Source organism: Drosophila elegans, unplaced genomic scaffold (genome assembly GCF_018152505.1).
Source record: "Drosophila elegans isolate 14027-0461.03 unplaced genomic scaffold, ASM1815250v1 contig_814, whole genome shotgun sequence".
Taxonomy (NCBI): domain Eukaryota; kingdom Metazoa; phylum Arthropoda; class Insecta; order Diptera; family Drosophilidae; genus Drosophila; species Drosophila elegans.
The window spans coordinates 4348266-4371912 of record NW_024546167.1 but is presented as its reverse complement, the minus strand read 5'-3'; the positions used below and the strand labels follow the sequence as shown (position 1 = coordinate 4371912).

At 41.8% G+C, this 23647-nt stretch overlaps 1 protein-coding gene across 4 annotated transcripts in view; it reads right to left on the bottom strand.

Moving 5' to 3' along the window:
* Nucleotides 1-23647, bottom strand: part of LOC108134498 (protein abrupt) — a 53650-nt gene that overhangs the window by 3788 nt on the left and 26215 nt on the right. For 3 of the 4 annotated variants that reach the window (XM_017254820.1, XM_041710464.1, XM_017254821.2), the window contains exon 7: nucleotides 23094-23292. In XM_017254820.1, the coding sequence (XP_017110309.1) occupies nucleotides 23094-23292 (199 nt within the window). Of the gene's footprint in view, nucleotides 1-1551; nucleotides 3240-23093; nucleotides 23293-23647 lie in introns of those variants that run through there. The other variant, XM_041710463.1, reaches the window with a different exon arrangement.

Sequence of the window (23647 nt, the reverse complement as noted above, 5' to 3'; positions counted from 1 at the left end):
TAAAGGCATATATATTAGTTTTTTGTCGGGTCAAATGGTGTGCCGCGTGGAGAGACCAATGAAAAGGCAGCTCAACTCGTCTTCGTTTGCTCTTTATTGTTCACCAAAATAGATTTGCATTCCCGCCGGCAACACAGATACAAGATACTCGTCGTTCTCTAGATACATTTGTTGTTTGCCCCTTTGGACAATTTTGCAAACTAAAATGGCATACAAACTGCTTGTTTTCTCTTGTTTTTAGGCTTTATAAACTACAATTGTAAAATTGTCCGCTTCGAAATAGAATTTATGTTAAGTCAATATCGAATACAACCTCGATACTAGACCTTCTTTAGCCAGTTTTGCACTGAAGCTTCGATTTAGGTTTTAGTTTTGGTTTTAGTTTTTAGTGTTTTTTTGTTTTGATTAACATTATAGGAACCTTTTTACGTATGTCTGCTCTTGGAGTGTTATGCCGCCAATCGAATCGAATTACAGTTTAGTCAACCTAAGGTAATCAACAAAATATATCATTTCCTTGAATTTTCAACTTTCTCTAATACAAATCGTTTTCAGTTTTTGGTATCTCTTTTTTAATGCTCAACTTTAGTTTACTTCTGTTTTTAGTTTTCTTTTTTCAGTTTTCACTTTTAATTTTCTTTCGTTTTTTTTTTTTTTTGTTTTTTTGGCTAAAAATATATTACGCAGGCACATTCTATTTTGTTTCAGTATCAATATTCATAATAACTACTTTATATATTTCTATATTTCTTTGTTTGCTTGTTTGCTTGTTTTAGCTCTTTATCTACATAGTTATATCTCACCCTCTATGGCTTAATCGTACGTATTTTGCTTATGTAACTCTATGAATTAATGTTATTATTCTTTTTGTGAGTAGTTTTTCGGTTTTCGGTTTCGGTTACTTTTTCACTTTAATACTGCACATGCTTTTACTGGAGTCCTACAGATTCTTCGTATCTCTCTCTCAGCTAATGTAAAGGAATTCAATTCAAAGTTTGAGATTTGCTTTTGCCTTAGCTAAACATATCAGAGCTGTAAGTGTCTGCATATGTAATATACTTTATCGCATATAGGAACGTATTAATTGTTGTAAGTAATCCTAACCCAAAGCGTTCATCTACCGCCGCCAGCTAAGATGCTTCTCCTTTATTAATGTTTTCAACACCATTTAATGATTAAACTTTATGAAATTGTTATTAGTTGGTTTTATGGAAAAAAAATAAAGACACAAAATGTTTATCCGAATTTAGAAATATTTGTAATGGCATCAATAATCAATCACTATTTAGGAATCGTTGAGAAATATAAAAAAAAAGTAAAAATTTAAATAAACTTATGAGTTGTCAAGGAATATTTGCATTAGGTTTCTTGAGTAGCTTCTAGGAAATATTAAATTAAAAAAAAAACAAAAAAGCTAGATTTAAGTAAGTCCTAACTGAGTTTACGAACTAAGAAATAATAACAAAATAAATAAAAAATGAATAAAAACAATAATTTATATTAGAAAACTAAATAGGCAAAAATTTAGAAATAATAATAATGGCTTTAATGAAGTTTAGGGATCTTTTATGGAAAAGCAGCAGTAATGGGTAACTTCTGATAAATGTTTTCTAAGCCTTGTAAAACCTACAATAAAGTCCTTACTGAGTTTTGGAATCTGTATCAGCGCATCGCCTCTGACTGAAACCTAGCATAGACTGTTAAAAATAGTTATTTCAGTTAAGGAACGATCATTTGGGGAAGCTTCCTTGGCAGACTGGCGGGCAGTAAGCGATGCAGTAGTTGGCTCGTGCACTTATAGTTACGGTTACAGTTACAGTTAGAGTTAGAGTTGCAGTTACAGTTCGAGTTCCAGTTACAGCTTTAGTTATAGTGGACTCCGACTGGGACTTTGGACTACTTTTGGCTATCTACGATAGATGCGAGTGTCGCGAGACAGGGTGATTCCTCTGGGACTCTGGGACTCTAAGATTGCGAGTTAGATTCGATTTATTGTCGCCATTGACTGACTGAGAAAGCAGCAACCTAGAAAGCTTTTAGCGTGACTGACTACGCGCATAGTAGCGTTTAGCCGACGGCCTCGCAGTTTCATTTGAAGTCGGGCCCGCCGGCAAAGGGGCCGCCCGAGGAGCGCATGGCCTTCATCTTGGCCCACTGCAGCGTGTGTTTGATGCGCATGTGATTCCGCACCGAGTTGGGGTGCGCAAAGCGGCGACCGCACTCGATCACCGGACAGACGGGACTGTCGCGCGGATAGTGACGGTCCAGGTGCTGGCGGAAGACGCGCTGCTCCAGCGGCGTTTCGCACAGCGGACAGGGCAGCATGTAGTTGCTGCTGCCGGCTGAAGTGGCCGCTCCTCCGCTGCCGCTGCCGCCCACAGTCACTGGGGCGGCAACTACTGGTCCCGCCACCTGGCCCCCGGGTCCGCTTGCATTGTTGCCCGGACTGCTGGCCGAGGCAGCCGCCGCAGCAATGGTGTTCTGAAAGAGTTCCGGGAAATCGCGTGACCTGCTCAACGCAATGGTCCTGGCCATAAAGAGATTGGCCGTCAGCTGCTGCTGATGCGACTGCTGCAGCTCATCCAGGTACTGCTGCTGTTGCTGATGTTGCTTGTGTTGCTGCTGGTGTTGCTGCTGCTGCTGCTGCTGGTGTTGCTCCTGCTTCATGAGCAGCGTTTGGTAGAGCGTGGACTCGCTATCCTGGCGCGTTCTCTTCATCGTCAGCGAAATGGCCGAGGAGGCGGAGGAGGAACGATCGTCCTCGTCCTCGTTGCTGTTGTGCTGCTGCTGCTGCTGTTGCTGCTGTAGCGCCTGTTGTTGCTGCTGCTGCTGCTGGTGCTGCTGCTGGTTGTGGTTGCTGCTGCTGCAGTCCTGCATGTCCTGATCCTCCTCACTGTCGTTCCAGGATCGAGCCGACGGCGTGGGCGATGAGTTGGCCGAGCGGTTCTTCTTGGTATTGTTGTTATTGTTGTTATTAATACGATGCTGATGGTTCTGGTGGTGATGGCGATGATGGGGATGATGTGGCTGGTGGTGGTGGTGCGGCTGGTGGTGGCTGCGTCGCTGGTCGAACAAGTGCCGCTGCTGCTGCTGTTGCATCAGTTTGGCCAATTTGCAGGCCGCAGGACGACGGTCGGCAGCATGGGCCTCATGTGGCTGCTGCTGCTGGAGAAGATCCTCCTCCACATCCGGCTCCAGCACCTCCTGCTTGATGGCACTCTTGGCGTTCAGGAATGTGCCTGCGATCCAAACATTTCGAGTGGCAAGTTGGGAAGGAAGTCAATGTGAAATCGAAAATCAGAAGCTAAGTAAAGGTATTCTCTAACAGTTTCATTCGGCAGCTTCAATTTTGATGTTCGAGTGTGTGGAACGAACGTGTGTGTGTTTTTTTTTTTTTTTGAGGAGGAAGAGTGGGTTCAATTTTGAGTTCCATCATTAGCAGCAGCAACAACAACAACAACGACAGCAGAACTGAATTCACCGCCGTATTTTGTTTTTAACAATTTTCACTTGCATTATTTAGTGCCAATTTCTTTCTTTTTTATTTTTCTTGGTTACAGATTCAGTTCTAAAGGTTTATTATATTGCTTTAACTACTCTTTCTCTTGGAATTACACACACACACACTGTTTAAGCCAATAGTTTTGCTCCATTTTCTTTGTTCAGCCAATTAAATCGGTTTAGGTATTTCGTTATATAAAGTATTTAGGTATATAATACATATAACATTCTACATAAATATATTGTTTTTTGGCAGGCAAACAGGCAAATGATTATTTAAATTATATTACAAGAAGTGCAAAACATTCTAAGAAACTAAAAATTAATATGTATTATTATTACTATCGGTGCAGTGAAACTCACATACCATATCTAATTTTTAATGCAATCTCTTTAATCTTATTAAAATTTAAACAACGGATTAGGTTTGCCGTTCCTAGACTGCAAAACGCATATGTATCGCTGAGCAAATAGGGTGGACCAAAAAAAAAAAGGAAGAGAAGGGGAAAGCGTATCGCGTGTTATGGAACCATTGCCGGATTGGACGGGCGTACAACTCTATATGCGAACTGCGATTGTGCATATACATATTGGCCATATCCGAGTGGCGTGCAGGAACACACCTGGCCCCGTCCCTAAATTAAGATTCACCCTTTGCATTCCGCCCGCTCCCATTTGCATCGCCATTTCCACATCCCCATCCACATCCACTTCGATTTCCATTTCGTTTCGTTTCAATATTCGATAATAATAAATATTGAAAAATAAAACGCAATTTAATGTCTACAAAATTGCCAAGGCCCATGCCAGAGGGCTTCGGAATTGGAATATTGAGTCATTTTTTGGGATGGCCAGAGATTTTCGAGGCGAGGAGGTGCAGGTCATGACGCAAGGCGACCCCAAAAAAGGCTGAAATCAAATTAAACAATTTAGTTCTGCCTTTGTGCGTGACAACTCAAGGGAGAAGGCAAACAGTTCGGCTGCATAAATATATATCGTATATCAAGTGAAAAATACAATAAAATCAAATCGAATAAAATGGGAAATGCAATATGCATCCGTATTATGTACCATATACATATAGCTGGCCCTGTCTGGCGAACGAGCTGACATATGGGATGCTTAGGTGCACATGAAACATGCATGGCCGCATCACAGTTTCCTTCGGTGAGCTCCTCGTCGATTGGCCGGCGCCAGGACATCGAGCTGGCATCCAAGCAGGACAGGATGGGCCAGCTCCTGGCTGCCGATCGCCTTTGACCAGCCAAGCACATTGCGAATTTGTCACATTTGAGGAAACCGAAAGGATGTTGGCCCTGCCTGCAAGTGACAGCCACAAGAACAAGTCCTGAACGAGGACATTGTGTGGCCCACCGGATCAAATCAGGCGTAAGACTTCCCCTTCCCCGCCCCTTTACCCCCCACCTTATTCCCCTGACAAAAGTGCACTTTTTGTGAAAGATGCGTTTGGACCTGGGCTCAGGTGTGTGTAAGAATAAACTCCCAGTTGCGGCAGAGGAGCGCCTTTTAAGCCTCGCCTGAAATCCGGAACTCGGAACCCGGAACCGTGTGCGTTGGTCTGTGCGTAATTTTACAGCCACTTGTTTCCACTTCCGCCCACCTGCTAATTTAGGCCACCTCTGTGGCTGTGCATAATTAATGAATTATAAAATGCATAGCTCAATTTTTCCTAATAATTATGCATCATAAATGTTTATTTTTGTAAACGCAAAGACTGCAAAGCTGGGATTTATACAGTGATTTTTATTCTTGGACAATAGACTAAGCTGAGGTACTCTTTGGCTATAATTATATAATATATCATTTACTATATAAGAGTTGAGCTGTGTTGATATATTACTTACGAAAATACTTTCATTGTGAGGTACAAAGTCTTAATGTATTATATATTATATTATTAATACACAAGAAAATTATGTTTTTATATTTATTTATTTATTATTTAATTATTTATTTATTAAACTCGGACTTGGGGATATTTGCAATTACATTAATCCTGTTTAAAAATTTTCATTTATAAAGGAAACGCAAAATTTTCAAAACTGATGTGGAATTTGAGAAAGTTGATAAATTTTTTAAATCAGGTTTAATTTTTTTTTTTTTTTGATTAATAGGGACTAAAACTGATTCAGAATTTGACACAGTTGAGAAACGTATTTATATCAGCATATAAATCGAATTCATGATATTTTAAATATATTATATTATATTATATTATAAAATAGAACATTTGTGATTTATTAATTGAATTAAAAATTCTAATACTTAAATAAATATCTTCTACCTAAAATACTGCCATTTACTAATGCCTGCTCTCCATTTTAATAAAATAAAAATCGAGTCCCTGGACTTGGAATGATCTGCTCGTGGTTAGTAATTCTTAATTTCCGCTCACAAAGAACCTCTGCGATTAAAGATATTCCAGGGCGTGCACACCTATTCGAAGTCTTGGGCTTGGTGAGCGACTGCCACTGGCCCATCAATTATGGCCGCATGCGAGCGCGTTTTCTGTGCCAATTCGCGTTAAGGAAACCCATCGGGTTATGCAAGACATTAGACTTTGGACACCGAACGGTGGCCGGTGGACGATGGAGGCTCCGCACCCACATCAATTACCAGCGGAGCATTCAATCGCAGCGCGACGGCAATCAGTCGGAGAACGAGTTCCAGTCCGTGTCCGATTCCGATTCCGAGTCCGAGTCCTTATTCTCGTCCTGAGATTCCAATCCCTGTGCGAGAAGGACTCGCATGTCGCGGTCCTGTTAGCGGCAATAGAAATTAGCTTTATTAAAGATAAAGCGGCGACGCGACTCGGGTAACATTTCCTTTCGCGCCAAGGGGCCATTATATAGGAAGGCCCCTCGCACCCCCCTTTTCTGGTCTCGTTTTGCATTTCGAAAATGGACTGCAGAATGTGGGGTGTTGTGATGGAGGTGCCGGCGAATAATGAATTTTTCTATATAAATCACTCGCGTCAATGGGCCAGGCCCATTGATATTATTATGGCCCCCCGTTCCGCGGCCAATGTGTAAACATTTCCGAACGCCGCTTTGTCTCTGTCCAGGGGTTAAAAAGTCCAGGGGGTTATACTACCATAGTCAACGGGTTGGTTGCAAAGGGCGCGTCGTAGTCGTGGTCGTAGGTGTGTTTAACGGTCATTTCTCGATGTCTTGCGATCGTTATCACCTCGCTTATTATTATTATTGTTATTGCTGTTATGCATATATTTTGCCCTCGAGGCCCCTTGTAATTTTGTCCAGCCTTTTGTTCTTATTGGAATTTATTACTTAATAAGTTTTCGGGGTAAAATGGTTTTTGGTTTTCCTGTTTTTTTTGTTGTTATTTTTTTTTGTTAGGTCGACCCACCCACTCAGATTTTTACGAGCGCTCACTCAGCAATATTTCCATTGCTTTTGAATTTTTGAGAGTGACCGGTGAAACGGTCGGCAATTCGAAATCTTGGCATATAATAAAACTATAAAACTGCGGGTCGGACGTCACTGGGTTTTCGTTAATTTTTATGGTCCGTTTTATTTGCGAATTTTGGCCATAAAACGGGTGAATATCTGCGCCTCAAGTATCTGATGGATACAAATTGGCGACGTCCTGCAGTTTTACGATCTCCGACTGCCGAAATAGTTGTGATTGAATTATGGATAAAGTGGTTTACTTGGCCGGCGATTTCATATGCGACCAAGTGTCGTAAAATCGCTGACCGAATTCATTAGATACGCACTTCGTTCTGTCCGCAGTTAATTAGCTTTCGGGGTTATCTTTTGGCAGGGGGTTGAAATTTGTCTTTGTACGAGAACCCGAACCCACTTTAGATTGCCAACGCTGCCCAGATGTCAGACGACACATGCCGGGACAATCCATCTCTGCATTTGTTTATCTTATAAATAAAACGCAGCCACAAAAGAATAACAGCAACAAAAGAAAAAAAATTCGCAAAGTTTCGTCCACTTGGGGGAGGGTGTGGGGCGAAAGGGGGCGGGGCATCGGCACGTACGGCCAGCCAAAAGCCAAACGAAATGTTGTTTAAACTTTGCAAACAAGTTTGCTTGTTCGCTTTGCTTTCTTCCACTTTTCTTTTTAGATACACTTTCGAAAGATGTTTGAGTTTGCGACTTGACTTTGTTATAAAACTAATAATAAATTCAATAGCTAAAAATATTTATAAACATAATTTAAGAATTTTAAAGCAAAAGCAAAGATGCAGTAATAGCATCTTTAAATATATTCCGAGAACAAAAAAACATGTAAGTAAAGTAAGTTGTTTAAAATCATCGATGCCTTTTGCCCTTATAAGTATGCTTTAATTTTTTGAATACAATTCTGTGTTACGAGTATAAGCTTTAATGCTTTGGAATCCTGTTAAACGTTATATACTGTGAACTATTCCATCTCATAGTTGGCAAAGTAACCATTGGTTGTTAGGGTATTTTGGGCATTCGGTACCCTTTTCTTTTACCTTTTTTTATCTTTGTTGTCCCTGCACAGACATATGACTGTAAGTGTGGGCGGCGACTTCGTTTCGCATTCCCTCATAGATAGCATTTGAAATTGAAAGCGAAATTGCCGTTGAGCATGTGTGACGACAGTGGAGTTCCGGGGCGATGGGCGGGGGCCACCGAGTGATATATGAACTGGCAAGCCACCACACCTCCCCCCTTCAGCTTTTCCGAATTTCCCCAAAACACACCGACATCAGCATTGACATTCGCCATCGACAACGCAGTTTTGGGCGAAAAGAGGCGAACAAAAAATGGTAAGTGACGCCTCGAATGCATATTCAAGACGGACAGGACACATGCCAAGATCAAGTCGAAGAAGTTTTGTGTACACACTGGGCATGGGGATATAGGGATAGAGGGATTCTCAGGACTCAAGGACTCTGGGATTCTGGGACAGCTGCTTCTTGGCCTGTGACGAATGTTGATGGCCCCGACCGATAAAACCGTTTGTTTGTCTGCCTTATTTTTTAACTTTTGAAATGAGAAAAGTTTTAGTGGGGCAACGTGTTTTTAATATGATTGAGGGGATGGGAGTTACATACTTGCGATAATAAAAATCCCCAGCAGAAAGTGTTGCCTACTTAGGTGGGCCAGAATCGAAATTAGCCGGGCTTAAATGGCGGTGCCAAGCTGGTGGTGCCCATAAATTAGTCAGACGGCCCAGATGTGGGTGGTCCAGTTGGGACACACACATGTACACCCCTCCCCCCAAACACACACGCACATACACACACACACACAGAGAGATAAAAGGAGCAGGCAAGTTAAAAAGGATAAATCGCTTGTGTTCATCGCTCTTCGCACATAATAAATGTATCTTTTACTTGCGCCGCATGAGGAGCGTAAGTAACTCCCCGTGAACCACCAAGAAGCACCACTGCCCAGACACCCACTCAACCACCCACCCACCCATCCACACACATGCGGCATGGCACTCATGTATGAGTTGTATATAAAGTTAACAGCATTTGGCTATCTTTTTGCAATTGATGTATTACACATAAAAGTTTTCAGCTCGACCCGCACACACACACACTCATACACACACCGACAAACTCAAGCATCCATGTACTATATATTATCTATGCCCCCATCCTTTTTTTGTATTTGTATGCGAGTGTGTGTGTGTGTGTGTGTATGTGTGTGTAAGAAGTCCAAGACATCCACGAGACCACGTCCGCAAACAAAACGCACGCATACAATTACAAAACTGTTACACGTACGTGTGTCCCTTATGCCAATGCCAATGTGTGTGTGTGTGTGTGTGTGTGTGTGAGTGGGTCGAACGGTCGAGCTTAGGGGGCGGGAAGAGGGGGTGGTTCGGGTAAGACAGCAAAGGAATATTGTTAACCGACTACAAAATAAATACGAAAACTTTTAATGCCCCCGGCTGCCGAGGCAAACGTTGAAAAATGCTTTGCCTTCACACACAGACAGGCACAACCACACACACGCACACACACACACATACATGCCACACACACACACACACACACAGTCACACAGACAGGCAAAGGACAGCTGGGACGGACATGAACGTCTTCGGACTCATTGCCACTTGCAAAACCCAACTACATACAGACAGACAGACAGATTCAACTACACGAACACTTCGATGGGGTTGAGGGGGGTTGGAGGGGGTTTAGCCGGTTGTCGGGGGTGGGGGACCTTTATCTCGCTCTTTCTCTCATTCCCCTTCTTTCTCTGTGGGTGTGCGTGTAAGGACATATGCATGCGAACCCTTCGTCCTTACCCTCGGCCCCATAACTCATCTATCAATTTTCACGTACTTGGACCGCAGTTGCCCCTTCCCCTCACCTGCCACCGCCACGCCCCCCAAACCCCCCGTCCAACCGCCGCCCCTTTGAGAGCTTGGGTTCGGCGATTGTGATTGTGTGGTGTTGTGCGCCTGGACCGAAGAAGGCGTCTTATTGCCAAAATGTTGCCCTTTGCCATCTTTGCCGTGGGCCAAAAACTCAAGCACAGTGGTGAGAAATTAGATGAAAAATTGGGAGATTACAGATGGGGCACTCAAGAAATTAATTGACAGTGCAAATAACTTTAAGAATATCAAATGTTCCACATTAAGTGCGTATTTAATCAGCAATTTGGCTAAGTAGAAATGCTAGAAATAAAGATTCGGTGTAGGAAATGTTATTTATTTATCTTCTACATTATTTTAAAAAATTTTTCATAAAAATTAAAGCAAGCTAATAACCATGAAACAATAATTATTTTGCGTTCCTAATTTTTTTTTTATACTTTTCCATTTTTTTTAAATTTATAAAGATTTGTACATAATAAATTTAATAACATTAAATCGTTATGCTCTTTGCTTTATAAAAAGTTATCGTTTTTATATATTAAGGAATTGCTAATTTAATTATTACAATGTGGCTATAGCTTAGTGGGATGCCCCATTAACTTGCAGATTATATAACCGATAACAAATATAGCACCAAATATAGGTTGATAAAACATCATACTTTTAAATCTTTAGAATGGTATTCCATTTATTATAATTACATTTTTTTACGCTCCATCCAATAACAGAAATTTCAATTGTCCCCACTGTTCTTTTGGCTGGTTTAAAACCGAACCCGACTACTTGGGTCCTGTGTACTTAAAGTTTTCTTCTCGACATCCGCACACTCACTTACTCGCACAACTACACACACACGCGCACACAGACCCTCACATGCAGGCACAACAACACAAGAACGGACCCAACAATGAAAGCTGACAGCCCCAAATGTCATTCTATCTTGGCGGTCATTAGAACGGAGTTCACAAGGTGAGGGGGTGTGGTGTGATGGTGGGGGGGGAAGGGTTGGGTGTGGAGTGGAGGGGTGGGGTGGTGCGTGAGTGATGTTGGTTCTTGGCAAGCAATTCGCTCCTCACTTCGTCTTTGGCCAAGATTATCTCCTTTACTTTTGGTGGCAAGAACTTTTTGCCCCCCAACCCGGTCAACCCTCATTTCCCCCCTTCCCCCTCCTCCCTCCCCCATATCCTGGCAGCTCCTTCGTCTTCTGCTTCTTCTTCGTTGTCTGTTCTATTCGATTCGGTTTTTTGGCTCGGTTCTGCATGAAGTATTTTACTCTTTTTCCATACACTCTCTGTCTCACACACACACACACACACTTCCTACTCGTACTCGTACTCGTATTAACTTGGCCCATTGTTTTTCGCTGTCCTTGTTGCCTCATGCAACTAAACACACACACACACACACAAACGTATAAGGGTTGCCTTTGTGTGAGTGTGCTATTGATGCGGCTAGTTTGATGTATTACCCCAAAAAACGAAATGTCTGTATCGCTTATGCGGGGTTCTACAGCCATGGAATGGAATAGAAATGGGCATTTTGGCATTTCGATTTAGTGGCTCACACACACACACACACACACACACACACACAAGCATTTGTAGAGAGACAAACGATGATTACGCCATCGCTTGCTCTCATTCTAACACACACACACACACATACACACTCTACCTCTCCCTCTCTGTCCCCTTTTTTTGATCGCTCTGTCTCGCTCATGCGGGCCTTTTTATGGGCATTTTGTATAATACATCATCGACAAACATGTTTGCAAAGTGTGTACGAATATTATATGGGAATCTAACTTGTTGTTGCTTTTTGCGCACGCTTTCGCTCTCGTGTTTTCCTTCTTTCGGCGGGGCATGGTCATGGGGCAAGGGGGCAAGGGGGCAAGGGGAGGGGGAGGGGAGGGGTAACAGTGGGTGGTCCTGGGAGGCCTCGGAACAATTGCAAGGACATGTGCGATGGATGCTGACGTTGACGCCAATGGTGTCGGTAATGGAATGGCAATGGGCAACGGGCAATGGGCAATGGGCTATGGGCAATGGGCGAAAATACTTAGGCCGTTCAGGGGCGTCGGTTGACGGGGTGGGGGGTTGAAAAAAGGGGGCGGTGGACTCCGGCCAGCTGCCGATGGGGTTGGAGCGAAGATGGATGTTCGGGTGGGCGAGATGGTCCGAAATGTATTCGCTTTGAATTATTCCAAAATATACAGCAGCAGCGACGCCAACCGAGGCAGCAAAAAAGTTTGCCTAAAGTTTGTGCCTGTGTGTGTGAGCGTCTGTGTGTGTGTGTGTTTGTGTGTTAAAATCCACATGGACGTGTGCATGTGTGTTTTTGGGAGTTCGTCTCGGTTAGTTTGGCGTACAGTTTTGTGAATTTGAATTAAATGTACATAGTTTTAGATTGCGTAATTCATTAGTACAGGCTGCAGCCTGATGCCCAGCCACCCTATCACTCGCACCACCCACCACCCACCGCCCACCAGCCCCTCCCCCAGAAAGGCGTCAGCACGCACGGCCAAATGATGAACGATGCGGTCGTATGTGGTTAACGTTGCCGGGGATTAGGTGATTGGAAGGGGGATGAGCAGGGGCGTTTGGGTTACTTTTTCGATGTCTGCGGGGGATGGAGAAAGTGGGGCCGGCGTCGGGGATTTACTATACTGATATGTAGGTGTGTGTGTGTGCTGGCATTCACTGAATAGCTTAAATAGCTGATAGAGTTCCTCAACTCATTCCCTGGAGTACTTTTGGGTTAAGATCTATGGTTATTCTTGGCTTTAAAATTTCTTTAAAATTAAAAAAAAACATTGTATTAATCGTTCAAAAGTTGTTTTAAGTTCTAAACAATGCCTAATAATCATAATTTCTAAGCCTAGGGGATAAGTTCACATTTGGTTTACGTTCCATTTAGACTACAACTATTTATTAAAAAACAACAAAAAATTAAATATGTGTTTTTATAAGATCGAATTATCATTTTAGAAATAATTTTAAATGCTTAAGAATTTATTTTTTGATTTATAAATCACTAATATAATAATTTTTGGTAACTTACTCTAAAATTTAACTATTTAGGATGAAAATATATTCGTGTAATAAATCTTTAAATACAATATAATTATTTGTTCATAACCAAAATATTAAATTGATATTTTTTTCTAATAATAAATCCAATATTTAACAACCAGTGAAATGCCAAACTAATAAGCAGAAGATGTTAGTCTTCTATCCATAATAGCACTATCCCATTGTGAGGAGATTTGAAAGCAGTCCAGTACCCACATTTATGTTTTAAGGGCACAATGCTAATCCTTGCCGAACTGGCTGCGGATCCTTTTGCGGTTGCGAGCAGCTGTTGAAAGGACCTCTTCGCATGAAAGAAGAGTCGAGTCAAAGATGAATTGCTTCAGTCAGTGGTCGAACGTTTTACCAACCCTTCCCCCACAGAAACCCTTTAGTTTCAAGCTTTTCAACCCGATTCCTCACTGTCCTGCTTCCTGCTCACTACACATTCATCCATCCATCCATCCATCCAGCTTTCCATCTATCCATCCATCCATTCGTCCTTCCATCGAACACTTCGCCGCACTATTTACGGTACAATTTATTACTTTATGAGCAGCGAACTACTCGCCCACCGACCCCCCTCCTTCCGTTCCTCGCTGCCCCCGCCTTTGTTTACGGACCAACGATTGTATTTAACTTCAATGCGATGAAGAGGGGAGGGGGTGGGGTGGATGGGTGGTGCTGTGTGTGGGTGTGTTGGTGGGGTGTGAATGAAATGCGATGGTAATGAATGTATGAATTTAGAACGCAACTGAAAACCGGCGAGACAGTCGGTCGAGATAGTTTTTGCGCCCAGCATGGCCCACCCCCTCAACCTCCGTCCATGAACATTGCCTCCACTATTTAACCACTACTCCCCTTTTCTATTCATCATCAGCAGGCGATGCGGTTGGGAGCAGGACAGGAAATGAGTAGAGGAAGTTTTAGTTTCATATTCGTACGGCTCATGGTTCAGGGGCGTAGTGGGTGGCCAAAAAGGGGATCGGGTTGTAGTTTGGCGGTGCTTGGGCGCTGGCGATGTTGGCACTGCGGTTTTTAAAGGGGAGGGGGTAAATAGGGCCATCCAGGGGGTGGTGGTATGCTGTAGCTTCATCTCTCTTTCTCTCACTCTCGCTCGCTTTGTGTGTGTGTCTGTTTTTGCTGTTTCTGTGTGTGTTAGTGTGTTAGAAAGTTTGAATTGTATTGAAATTGTATTTTGTTAAAATTCATGTTTGTTATTGCTGTTTTAGTTGTTGTTTGGTTGTCGTTGGCCAACCATTTTGTCGGCCTGTCTAGCTCTCTCTTTCACTCTCGCCCAAGAGCTCTTGTCTGTGTTTGTGAGTGTGTGAGTTTGTGTGAGTCTGCTTGATTGCGGCACACTGGGCGTATGAGTAATTTCATTTGACTGCCCCTCCCGGCTTTTTGGTTTTTGCGTGTAATTCTCTGACAAAAACCGAGAAACTCTTTTTGTGTTAGAGTTTAGTTGGCAATATAAATAGTACAAAATAATATAGAAAATTGCAGGATAGAGGCGGCTTGACTAAATCAATAAAAACACTGCACAAAAATGGAATTCTATTCAGATTTTTATCGGTTTTATGCCCAAGTTATCTTGGATTTCTTTTTGTGTTTTGGCAGAGTAACTCACACCGTTCCTTTTTTTTGTTTGGGTCAAATATGCTGGACAGTAAAAGGACTCGAGCAAATACATCATCGACACGTTCGCCGGGCGGCATAACGAACCACGAATCCGCCACAATCCTTACACCGAACCACCACCCCCTTTTGCCCACTTAGGAGCAGGATTCGATCGCACAAATTGCTCATTGCTGAGGAAATATTTGCAATAAATTTAGTTTATGGCGTCGGCTGTTGGCGCTCGAATGCCCGCCTGACTGACACCTCCTGCAGCCCCCCTCTAAGCCCCTGCAACCCCACCTTACCCACACACGCACATTTAACCTCTTTGTAGCTGGTGGCCGCCTGTCAAAGCCTAAATTATATGTGTAGCGTGTGTAAGTGTGAGTGCCAGGAGGGTATATTTGGAAATATTAAAATGCAGAACTCACCCACCCACATGGCAGTGTGTACGTGGTGTTTTATTGATGTAATATCCTTCAATTATTATGGCGCATTCCCGCGCAGCGAAATTCTGGTGTATCAAAAACGGGGCACCGCCAAAAAAGAGTTATTTCTGTTCTGCGCCAGTCCCTAATTAACTGACCTCTGGCATTGTGGCCTGTCAACGAACCCCTGCTCTTTTCCCCCAAGTTCCAAACCCCCTCCCGTGCAAAAAACAAATCCCAACCATTGGGATGTGAAAGACACACAGAGATCCGAAGGAAATGAAATGCAAACAAATGCTCTGTCTTGTCGGAGTGTCTGTGTGAAAAGGATATGTAAGAGGAGGCCGCCGAGTGGAAACGCTGCTTTTCAAGGGGGTGATGTCCTGGGCAGCAACTACTTTCGCATGTGCGGCAATAATTCATCCATTAAAAGGGATATCAATGCGTCAGAGGTGGTGGATGAAAGGGGGTTCGGGAGAAAGCAAGCTGAGACCTCTCCACAGATGGCAAGAGGAAAGGCGGAAGCGAAGGAGATGCGGTGCCATCGGGGTCAAATGGAAAAAGGACGAGCCGAAGCAAGTTTTCGTCTTCCGTTTGAAAACCGCACGCACACATGGAATAGCCTCTTATTCGGCTCCTAAACCTTTCTCAATGCACTTGGCAACAAAAAGAAATAAAACATGGAATTCATTTTAAAAATGGTTTAAGTTTAAAAAATCGATGTTCAAAATTAAAATTGGCTTCTTTGTATCTATAGCGATAACTGTAGATTGATATTCATATATCTTTAAAAAGGGATTAAACTGTAGCCATGGTTCAAAGCAATATAAATATATTGAAGGGTTTTACAGAAATCATTTATAACGGTGTCTAAAAGTAGGCAACAATATATTTATAGTTCGGAAGTCTGATTGACTCATTACGAGAGATATTTTTATTGCATACTTTAAGACCCCTTTTAGCTTAATTTCAAAGTCTTAACTAAATAAGTTTCTAGAATGTCAACTGTTAATTTTAATAGTTTTAAACTAAACTTTTCCCTCAGTGTAGCTATCAATAGAAGCTGCGAACGAAATCCGAAGCTCCGAGTGATAAGCGAAAAATGCCGACAGATTGCAGGCGCCGAACGAAGTGGTGTCGAAGAACCGAAGAAGGCCAAAAGGACTTCAAATGGACTCGGCTGGGGACTCAACTCGAGACTCACACACACACACACATACACACACACACGGCCGGCATCCATATGGATTTATGTAAATTCTATGCCCAAAAATGACCTTTTTGCCAAGGTAGTGTGTTCGGGTGCGGGGAAGAGCTCTGTCTTTGACTTTTGTAATATTTTCGTTGGAAATAAATTCGCATTTGAAACGGATTCGTATTCGTATTTGGATTCGGATTCGGTAAACGAAATCCTTAAGCATACAACTGCGGATGGGTGTGTGTGTGTGTGTGTGTGTGTGTGTGGGCAGGCTGGATGGATGCTTTGTTACTACATACGACCACTTGAATTTAAAATACAACGTGGCAAAAAGGGCCGCTCTCAACCCTTGGATTGGGTACCCGAAATTCAACCCCGGCCAACATGAAATAGTTTTGAGCAAAACTTTTGCATTCGGTCCCTGTCCGTGGTTGTCCGTACTCGTGTGTCTGTGTGCGTTAAGCTCAAGTAGAACAGCAGCAAGAAGCAGAGGGAATTTTGTTTAAATTTAATGTATTTCCTATGGCAAACACTTGTCCACTCCCACCCACCGAAGGTCCTGCCCAAGCGAGCGAGATGGATAGAGCGAGACCTATTCCTACATACATAATAATAATGGTTTTTCATTTCCATTTTTCGCATCTATTTCCAAACTGTTTGTGTGTCGGTGTGTGTCGGTGTATCGGTGTGTGTGTGTGCGTGCAAAACAATTTCATTTGAAGTTTAAGCAGAAAATTAGAATTTTCAAGTGTTGCAATGGGTTTTCCCTTACCGGGACCACCCCTCTCATATGTGGAAACCTGTCCGCTGTCCGTTGCTGGGTTTCTGGTTTTGGTTTTTCCTCCAAGAGAGCGGGTGCGTGTGTGTGGGGCGCACAATGACATAATCCCTCATCTACATAAACATTAGAGCGGGAATTTAACTCAAAAGTTTTTAGTTTCGGTTTCGTTTTCAGTCCATCCCCCAATTCCTGCCTGTCCATCCAAGCGTGTGTGTGGGCCCAAAGTGTCTCCAGTTCTGGCACTTTTGCCACTTTGTTGCCCAGCTTTCGACCTCCCATCTCCCACCCCCCCAGCCCCCTCTTTTGGCCATATATCTATATTGTGGGCCAGGGGATATCCAAGTTATATACTCTCACACACACCGGCCCATCCATTCACCAACACTCACTTGAGTGTGACGTGCAGCAGATGGAGTTTTTGAAATTAATTTGATAACATTTTTGTTTTGTTTAGTTCCCGAAGCCGGGCGTGGCATTGGCCGGCCGCCTAAAAATATACACAGCCAGCATTGCATATATATTTGAAAATTATCTGCAACAATTTCAGACGGCCAGTGAGTGGAATAAAGTTGTCGAAAAGTGAATTCTTTGATGGAAAGAATTCAAAGTGCAGCGCTAGATAAATTCGATGGCTTTGGGTTTTAGTTAAAGCGGCGTGAAAATGTGCCCAAATTTGAGGGTTCCATTCACAATGGCCAGAGCTTATACTGAATTTTTTAACCGTTTAGAAAAAAGGACCTACCAAACACTTAAGCTAATAATTTGGAGTCATAAATTTGGCACAAACTTTGTTGATTTGTTATAGGTTTTAATGAATCCTATTTTTTGAGTATGCTGCATAGGAGATAGTTTCATTATCTATCTAGGTTATATATTTATAGTATAATTAGTACAAAAATAAATATTCTTCTAACTTATAATTTTAGGAAATGGATTTCCTAAGTAACGCTTCCCCCGCCACCTAGTTATAAATGACATAACAATGTCTTGAATACTGGGAAACATTGAACGATTGAAGCTGGACCAAGATACAAAGATACAAAGATACGGATACATGCGACAGACGCACGCACTGCAAATGTATTTCCAATCATTTTACTCATTATCCGGGCAAAAGTTTTGCGGCCCCCATGTGTTTGTGTGTGGGTGTGTGTGATGGTTCCACTTGAACATTTTCATGTCCTTCGCTCATTTGCAGCAGCTGGAGGGGGTGGGGATGGGGCTGGCGATGAGGGTGGGGATGGTGTGGGTTGTGGGTTGAAGGACGAAAAGCTGGCCACACTAGGCGCGGTGAACAGGACCCCGCAGATACAGCAACTATGCATGGAAGTGTGCGGCGTGTTGGCGTTAATGGTTCTTGATGAAATGAAATAATGGGTGCGTTTATTCACGTAATGTATTTGTATTTGTTACAGCAACAACAACAGCAACAACAGCAAAGCACCACACATATTTACAATAATAACACAGCTCGTAAAATGAATAACTGAATGGAATGATTGAATGCCGGATGGAATGAAAGCGGCGCCCAGGCGACGCCGACAAAGGACCGCTAACAAAACGCTTTTCGTTAGTTTTCATTATTTTCCGCATTTAAGCGTATTTATTCCGTTGTTAATCGAATTTATTAAATGCAAACACGCCAACAAATGGTAGCCAGGACCTACATATATACACACACCGAGCAAAGTAAGGGGGCCAGCCAACACGCACTTTCCGCACACCACCCCGCCGCTCTAAGCCAAACTGGGTGCGTTTTGTTTGGCCCGAGAAATAATGTTTCTCGCATGCTTATTGCCTTTGCTGCCGGCTGCTAATTTTACGCATTTCACGCAGCTCCACGTGGGTATGGAGGGAATCCAAGCCAAGTCCCTGCCAGCGTACGTCATTAAATGTCTCTATTGCTGGGTCTCATAGCCAAAACACAACCGAAACACACACACCTAAATGAATTATCTTCGACGCAGATTCTAATCCTTTGCCTGGCATACATTTTGAGTCAGTCGACTTACGACTGGAATATAATTAAGGAAGGCAGTGCATTTGACAGCAGGTATTGATTTAATTGAAAGTGGTAACTTGATTTTCTTTATGGTAAAATTATAAAACTATAGGGCACTTAAGAAGCTGTCTTATTTTAAACTTTTCTGAAATTGTCCTGTTGCTAATTATGCTCCTCTAAACATACTGATATGTTTTAGATCAAGATCTTTAAAAACTCTAATTATAATATGATGGGAGGTGCCAAAAAAATCTACAGGGTTCCGAAACCGTTAAAAAAAACATTGTCAAGTCCGTCAAACTTATAGATTTAAAATATATTTTTGCAAGCTTGTACACACATTTGTAACCAGTTTAAAATCCTTTCCGCTTACCCATTAATTTGGTAAAATTGCTTGTCTTGATAATATACAGATATTTTGTAATTCCTATTTATAGATTTTTTGATCTAGCTACAAAATATTTGTTCCTTCTTTTATAGTTATTAATGATGCTAAGCATTGAACAATATATCCAATTAAAAATGGTGTGTAAAGCAGAAACCTCCAAGCCATCGCAACAGAAAGCAAACATCCTTAGTTATCAATGCAAGTCATTATACATTTGGACAAGCGATTTAATCATCTAGACCATGGGAAATGTATTCCAAGCAATAGTTTTATTGTTTTGCGCTGCAGGCCAAGGAAATGACATAAGATGGACGTTGGGAAAAGAAGTGCATTTGTGAGCAGCTGGCAAACAGAGCCCAACCGAAGCAAATCGAAAGAAACTTTGCGCATTAGCTTCCAAATGGCAAATGCCCAGCGCCAGTTGGTCCGGCCAAGTTCGGTTCCGCCCCCGCCACGCCCCCTGGTCGCCCATCGACTTCCGCAAACTTTTGCATTCGGTCTGGCCAAGAAATGAGCAACTGGCCTCATATGTCAATGATTTTTATTTTATTTTGTTTGTTTGCATTTCTTCGCCCACGCCAATGGCGCCAACTGCAGTGTTCGCACCTACTGACTTGCTGCCAGGAAGTCTTTTTTTCCCAGGGAACTCAACTCTTTTTTTTGAGATTTGGCTGATTTGAAGCAAGCAATCCTCCTTCTGTCCTGTCACACACACACACCTCCCCTTTGCTGTTATTATTTTGGCTGCCATTTATTTGCTGTCAATGTTTGGGCCACCTCCGGGCCACCACCACCCCCTAAAACCACCCACCTGACGAGGCCGCAGCCGCCGGCCTGGCTGCCCGCTTTCTTTTTTGTCTCCCCGATATCATTTTCATTTTAAAATGTCCACGACAACGACAGCAAAGACGCCTCCTAACAAGAGTCCAGCTTTTCTATGTCCTTACTGCTTTCTTTTTCACAGTTCTTTGAGTACACACAAAAAAAAAATAAACATATGAAAAAAAACCCAATATATAATTTATATATATAAACTTTTCTTATACGATTTTCATTAATGTTTCTTTACATTTTTCGAACTTTAAAAAAAATACAAAAGGTACGTTTGCAACGCTCAATCAGAAAGACAATTAAATAACATTATTCATTATTTCTAAATATATTGATTTTGTTTTAGAAAATAGAAAAAATTTAACTTATTAAAAAAAACTCTTAGCTTAGAGAAGGTTGTAACTTATATTTTATACAGGCAAGTCTTAAAATAGAATCTTGTTTCAAAAAGTCACGGTTCTAAAAGACATTAACAAAAGAATTTAATTTTCTTGGGAATTTCAGCATTTTTGTATAAAAAAAAGTTTAGAAAGCTCCATATTTTTCAGTGTATGTTTCCCATGTTATTCTAGTCCTTTTTGTGCCTGCTCCTCGAAGACAATTTCGGGCTAGGTCTTGGTTTTGGCCCGGCCGGGGCCACTTTATAAATGTTTCTGCAATGGATTTTTGCAAAGTAAACTTTTTCCTCCTTTTCTCGTTCGTCTTTTGTAGTTTTTGGGCCCGCATCTGATTGCGAGTGTGTGACATTTGTGGGGGCGGCAGCACAGCGGAGTGGGAGGGGGGGGCCCAAGTAAATATATTAAAATGCAAACCCAACTCATATTACTGGGGGGCAGGATCGGGGGACAGGACTCACGATTCAGGACTCAGCTCTCAAGTCCTTGCGCACACATGTGCGCAATTTCCAAGTCCGTTTTCGGCCATTGCCAATGCCCACCGAATAAATCGAATGCACAGAAAAGCAATAAAACGAAATAAAATCTAAATATGTATGCTCTCGAGTGTCGCCCTTTTTTCTGGGGAAGGGGGACGATGGAGGAAATGTGGGCGGATATGGCACGAAAAACAGAAGGCAGGAACAAAAAAAAAAAAAAACTTATCATTTTTATCATTGCGCAAAAGTTTATCCTTTTTGCTCGGGCCGTTAATATTTTCGATTCGGATTTCGAAATGGCCAAAAGTCCCAGGACCGCCCCTTTACCGTGACTGCTCGGAATTTCAAATGACTTTGGCTCGTTCCGAAGCTTATTGAATGTTTATGCTTTATTAAATTTGATTTCTCTTCTCAGACCGGGCCATCTTCTACGGCCTGTCTCGAACTAAACTGACCAAGTGCTGGCCAACATTTGTTGCAATGATCTATGTGCCCTGAATATTAAACGACACTCGGGGCTTAGAGCCGTCGTCCAGGATGGAACTCGTTGTGGGTCCGAAACCGTGGCTATTATCATTTTAATGCGCGTTAAATGCGACATTTGCGACATCGGACAAAGTGCGTGTCATGTGCTTAGGAACACTAACAACCCGAAAGGAGCAAGGAATAAGGATCTGTTCAAATCATATTTGTAACGCATTTCCTTACACTGAGCATAAAGGTGACTTAATGACTCAGAAACTATGAAATTAATTTGTACGCCTAACATCCGTTTACATGTTATTAAACTATTTATTTCATCAAAAACGAACTCTCAGCTTATAAATTGTAGTATCTTCTTCTGATGACTTTTTTTTTAAATTAGAGAGACAACCGAATTCTATTTTGCCCAGAAGAGATCCTTAAGGACGATTTTTCTTGAGTGTACCTCTTATCTCAACATCCTTCCGTTTCGCAATCGAATGGTAATCATAATCACAATAACCGTAATAGCAATAGCCGTAGTTATGTCGATAGCAATAGTGTTTGGTAATGGCAATAATCATTTTTTGTCGGCCGTTGTGTAGAACATTTGCACATACGTGAATGGCCGGACATTACGTACCCCAAACCGAATGTGTTTATAATCACACGCCGAATGTCCTGGCCAACAGTTACATATCCATGGCCTAATGCGACACGTGCTCCGCGCATATTTCTTGGCACTCTGGCCGGGATTGGGAATGGGATTTGAATGGGATCTAGTTGGGTTTCTGGTTTTCGTTCCCAGTTCTTGGTTCTTGGTCTGGACCAGCGTCAGTTGGTTATGGGCCTAATGATTGCCAGCTCGTTTGGATCGAACTTCGTGAAAATTAAGCTTGTTTATTATTAGAGTTTGAGGTGAAATTGAATGGGTCACTTGTGAGTTTCACTGCTTAAAGGCTAAACTAATACTACGACTTGAGATGATTTTAATACAATATAGTTTAATATTGAATGCAGTAGGTATGGAATAAACCGATAAATACTCAAGACAATTTTCGATATTTAAACATAGCCAATTATTTAGACGCTCTTTATCGGCTTATACTTATTTGATAGTTAGTTACATTATAATAAATTTATAAAGATATGCAAATCATATACAAAATAGAGTATGTCCGTTTTTTTTCACTTTATAAATAATACAGAACAGGCAATTATTCGATTAATCGATAAAATATCTTAAAATTTGTATTTCAATTCGTTTTAGGCTCTAATATTTGTATGTCATTCTTTTTTTGGTCTTAAGGTCTTAAATATAAAAGATTTTCTTTTTATGCCAATTAGTTGCTATTTCGAGTATATGTACTCCCTATTTGTTTATCGATAAATCGACAGTTAGTTACTATGCAAAATCGTGTCTGGCAAAATGCAAATCATATGTGTAATTATTTTTTGTCCCGAACACTCTTGTTCCAATCGATTTGTAAATCATACACAAGAGGCAAATATTCAATTTGGTTTCATATAATAAAGTGTAAACGAATGGCAAGCTCGTAATCGATATATATTGCACTCACCGAAATCACTGTTGATGCCGGAGGGTCCGGGCAGAAGTCCGGGAATGCCCTGCAGGCCGAGGAATGCATTGGGGAACGAGTGCGAGCGCTGATTGTCGATGCCGTCGAGGGTTCCATCGTGCTGACCATCACCTCGATCCGAGGGTTCCGTATCACTGCTGTTCGAATCCTCACCCGCGCTCTGGCCGAGATCGTGTTTCTATTGAAAAAGAAAATGGATTTTTATTGTTAGCTCATGAAGTAGAACAGTATTTTTAAGATTTCCTAGTCTATAAAGATGATGGTGGAGAAATTACTTTAAAAAGGTGACCAAAAGTATGCAGTAAAATTATAAACGTCGATTTCTTTTATATAGCCGACAAACTTTTATAAATATTTGAAACTTATTGTTGCGTACTAATACACACAATTTTACAAAATTTCAAATCCCCAAGTGATTTTCCTAGCACGCCCAATTTGTTTTTGATTGACAAATATATTTGTCGGATAATATAAAAGCTAAGAACAATATTATGTTCATGAATTCTAAACAATAGGCTACCAAACGAAATCAA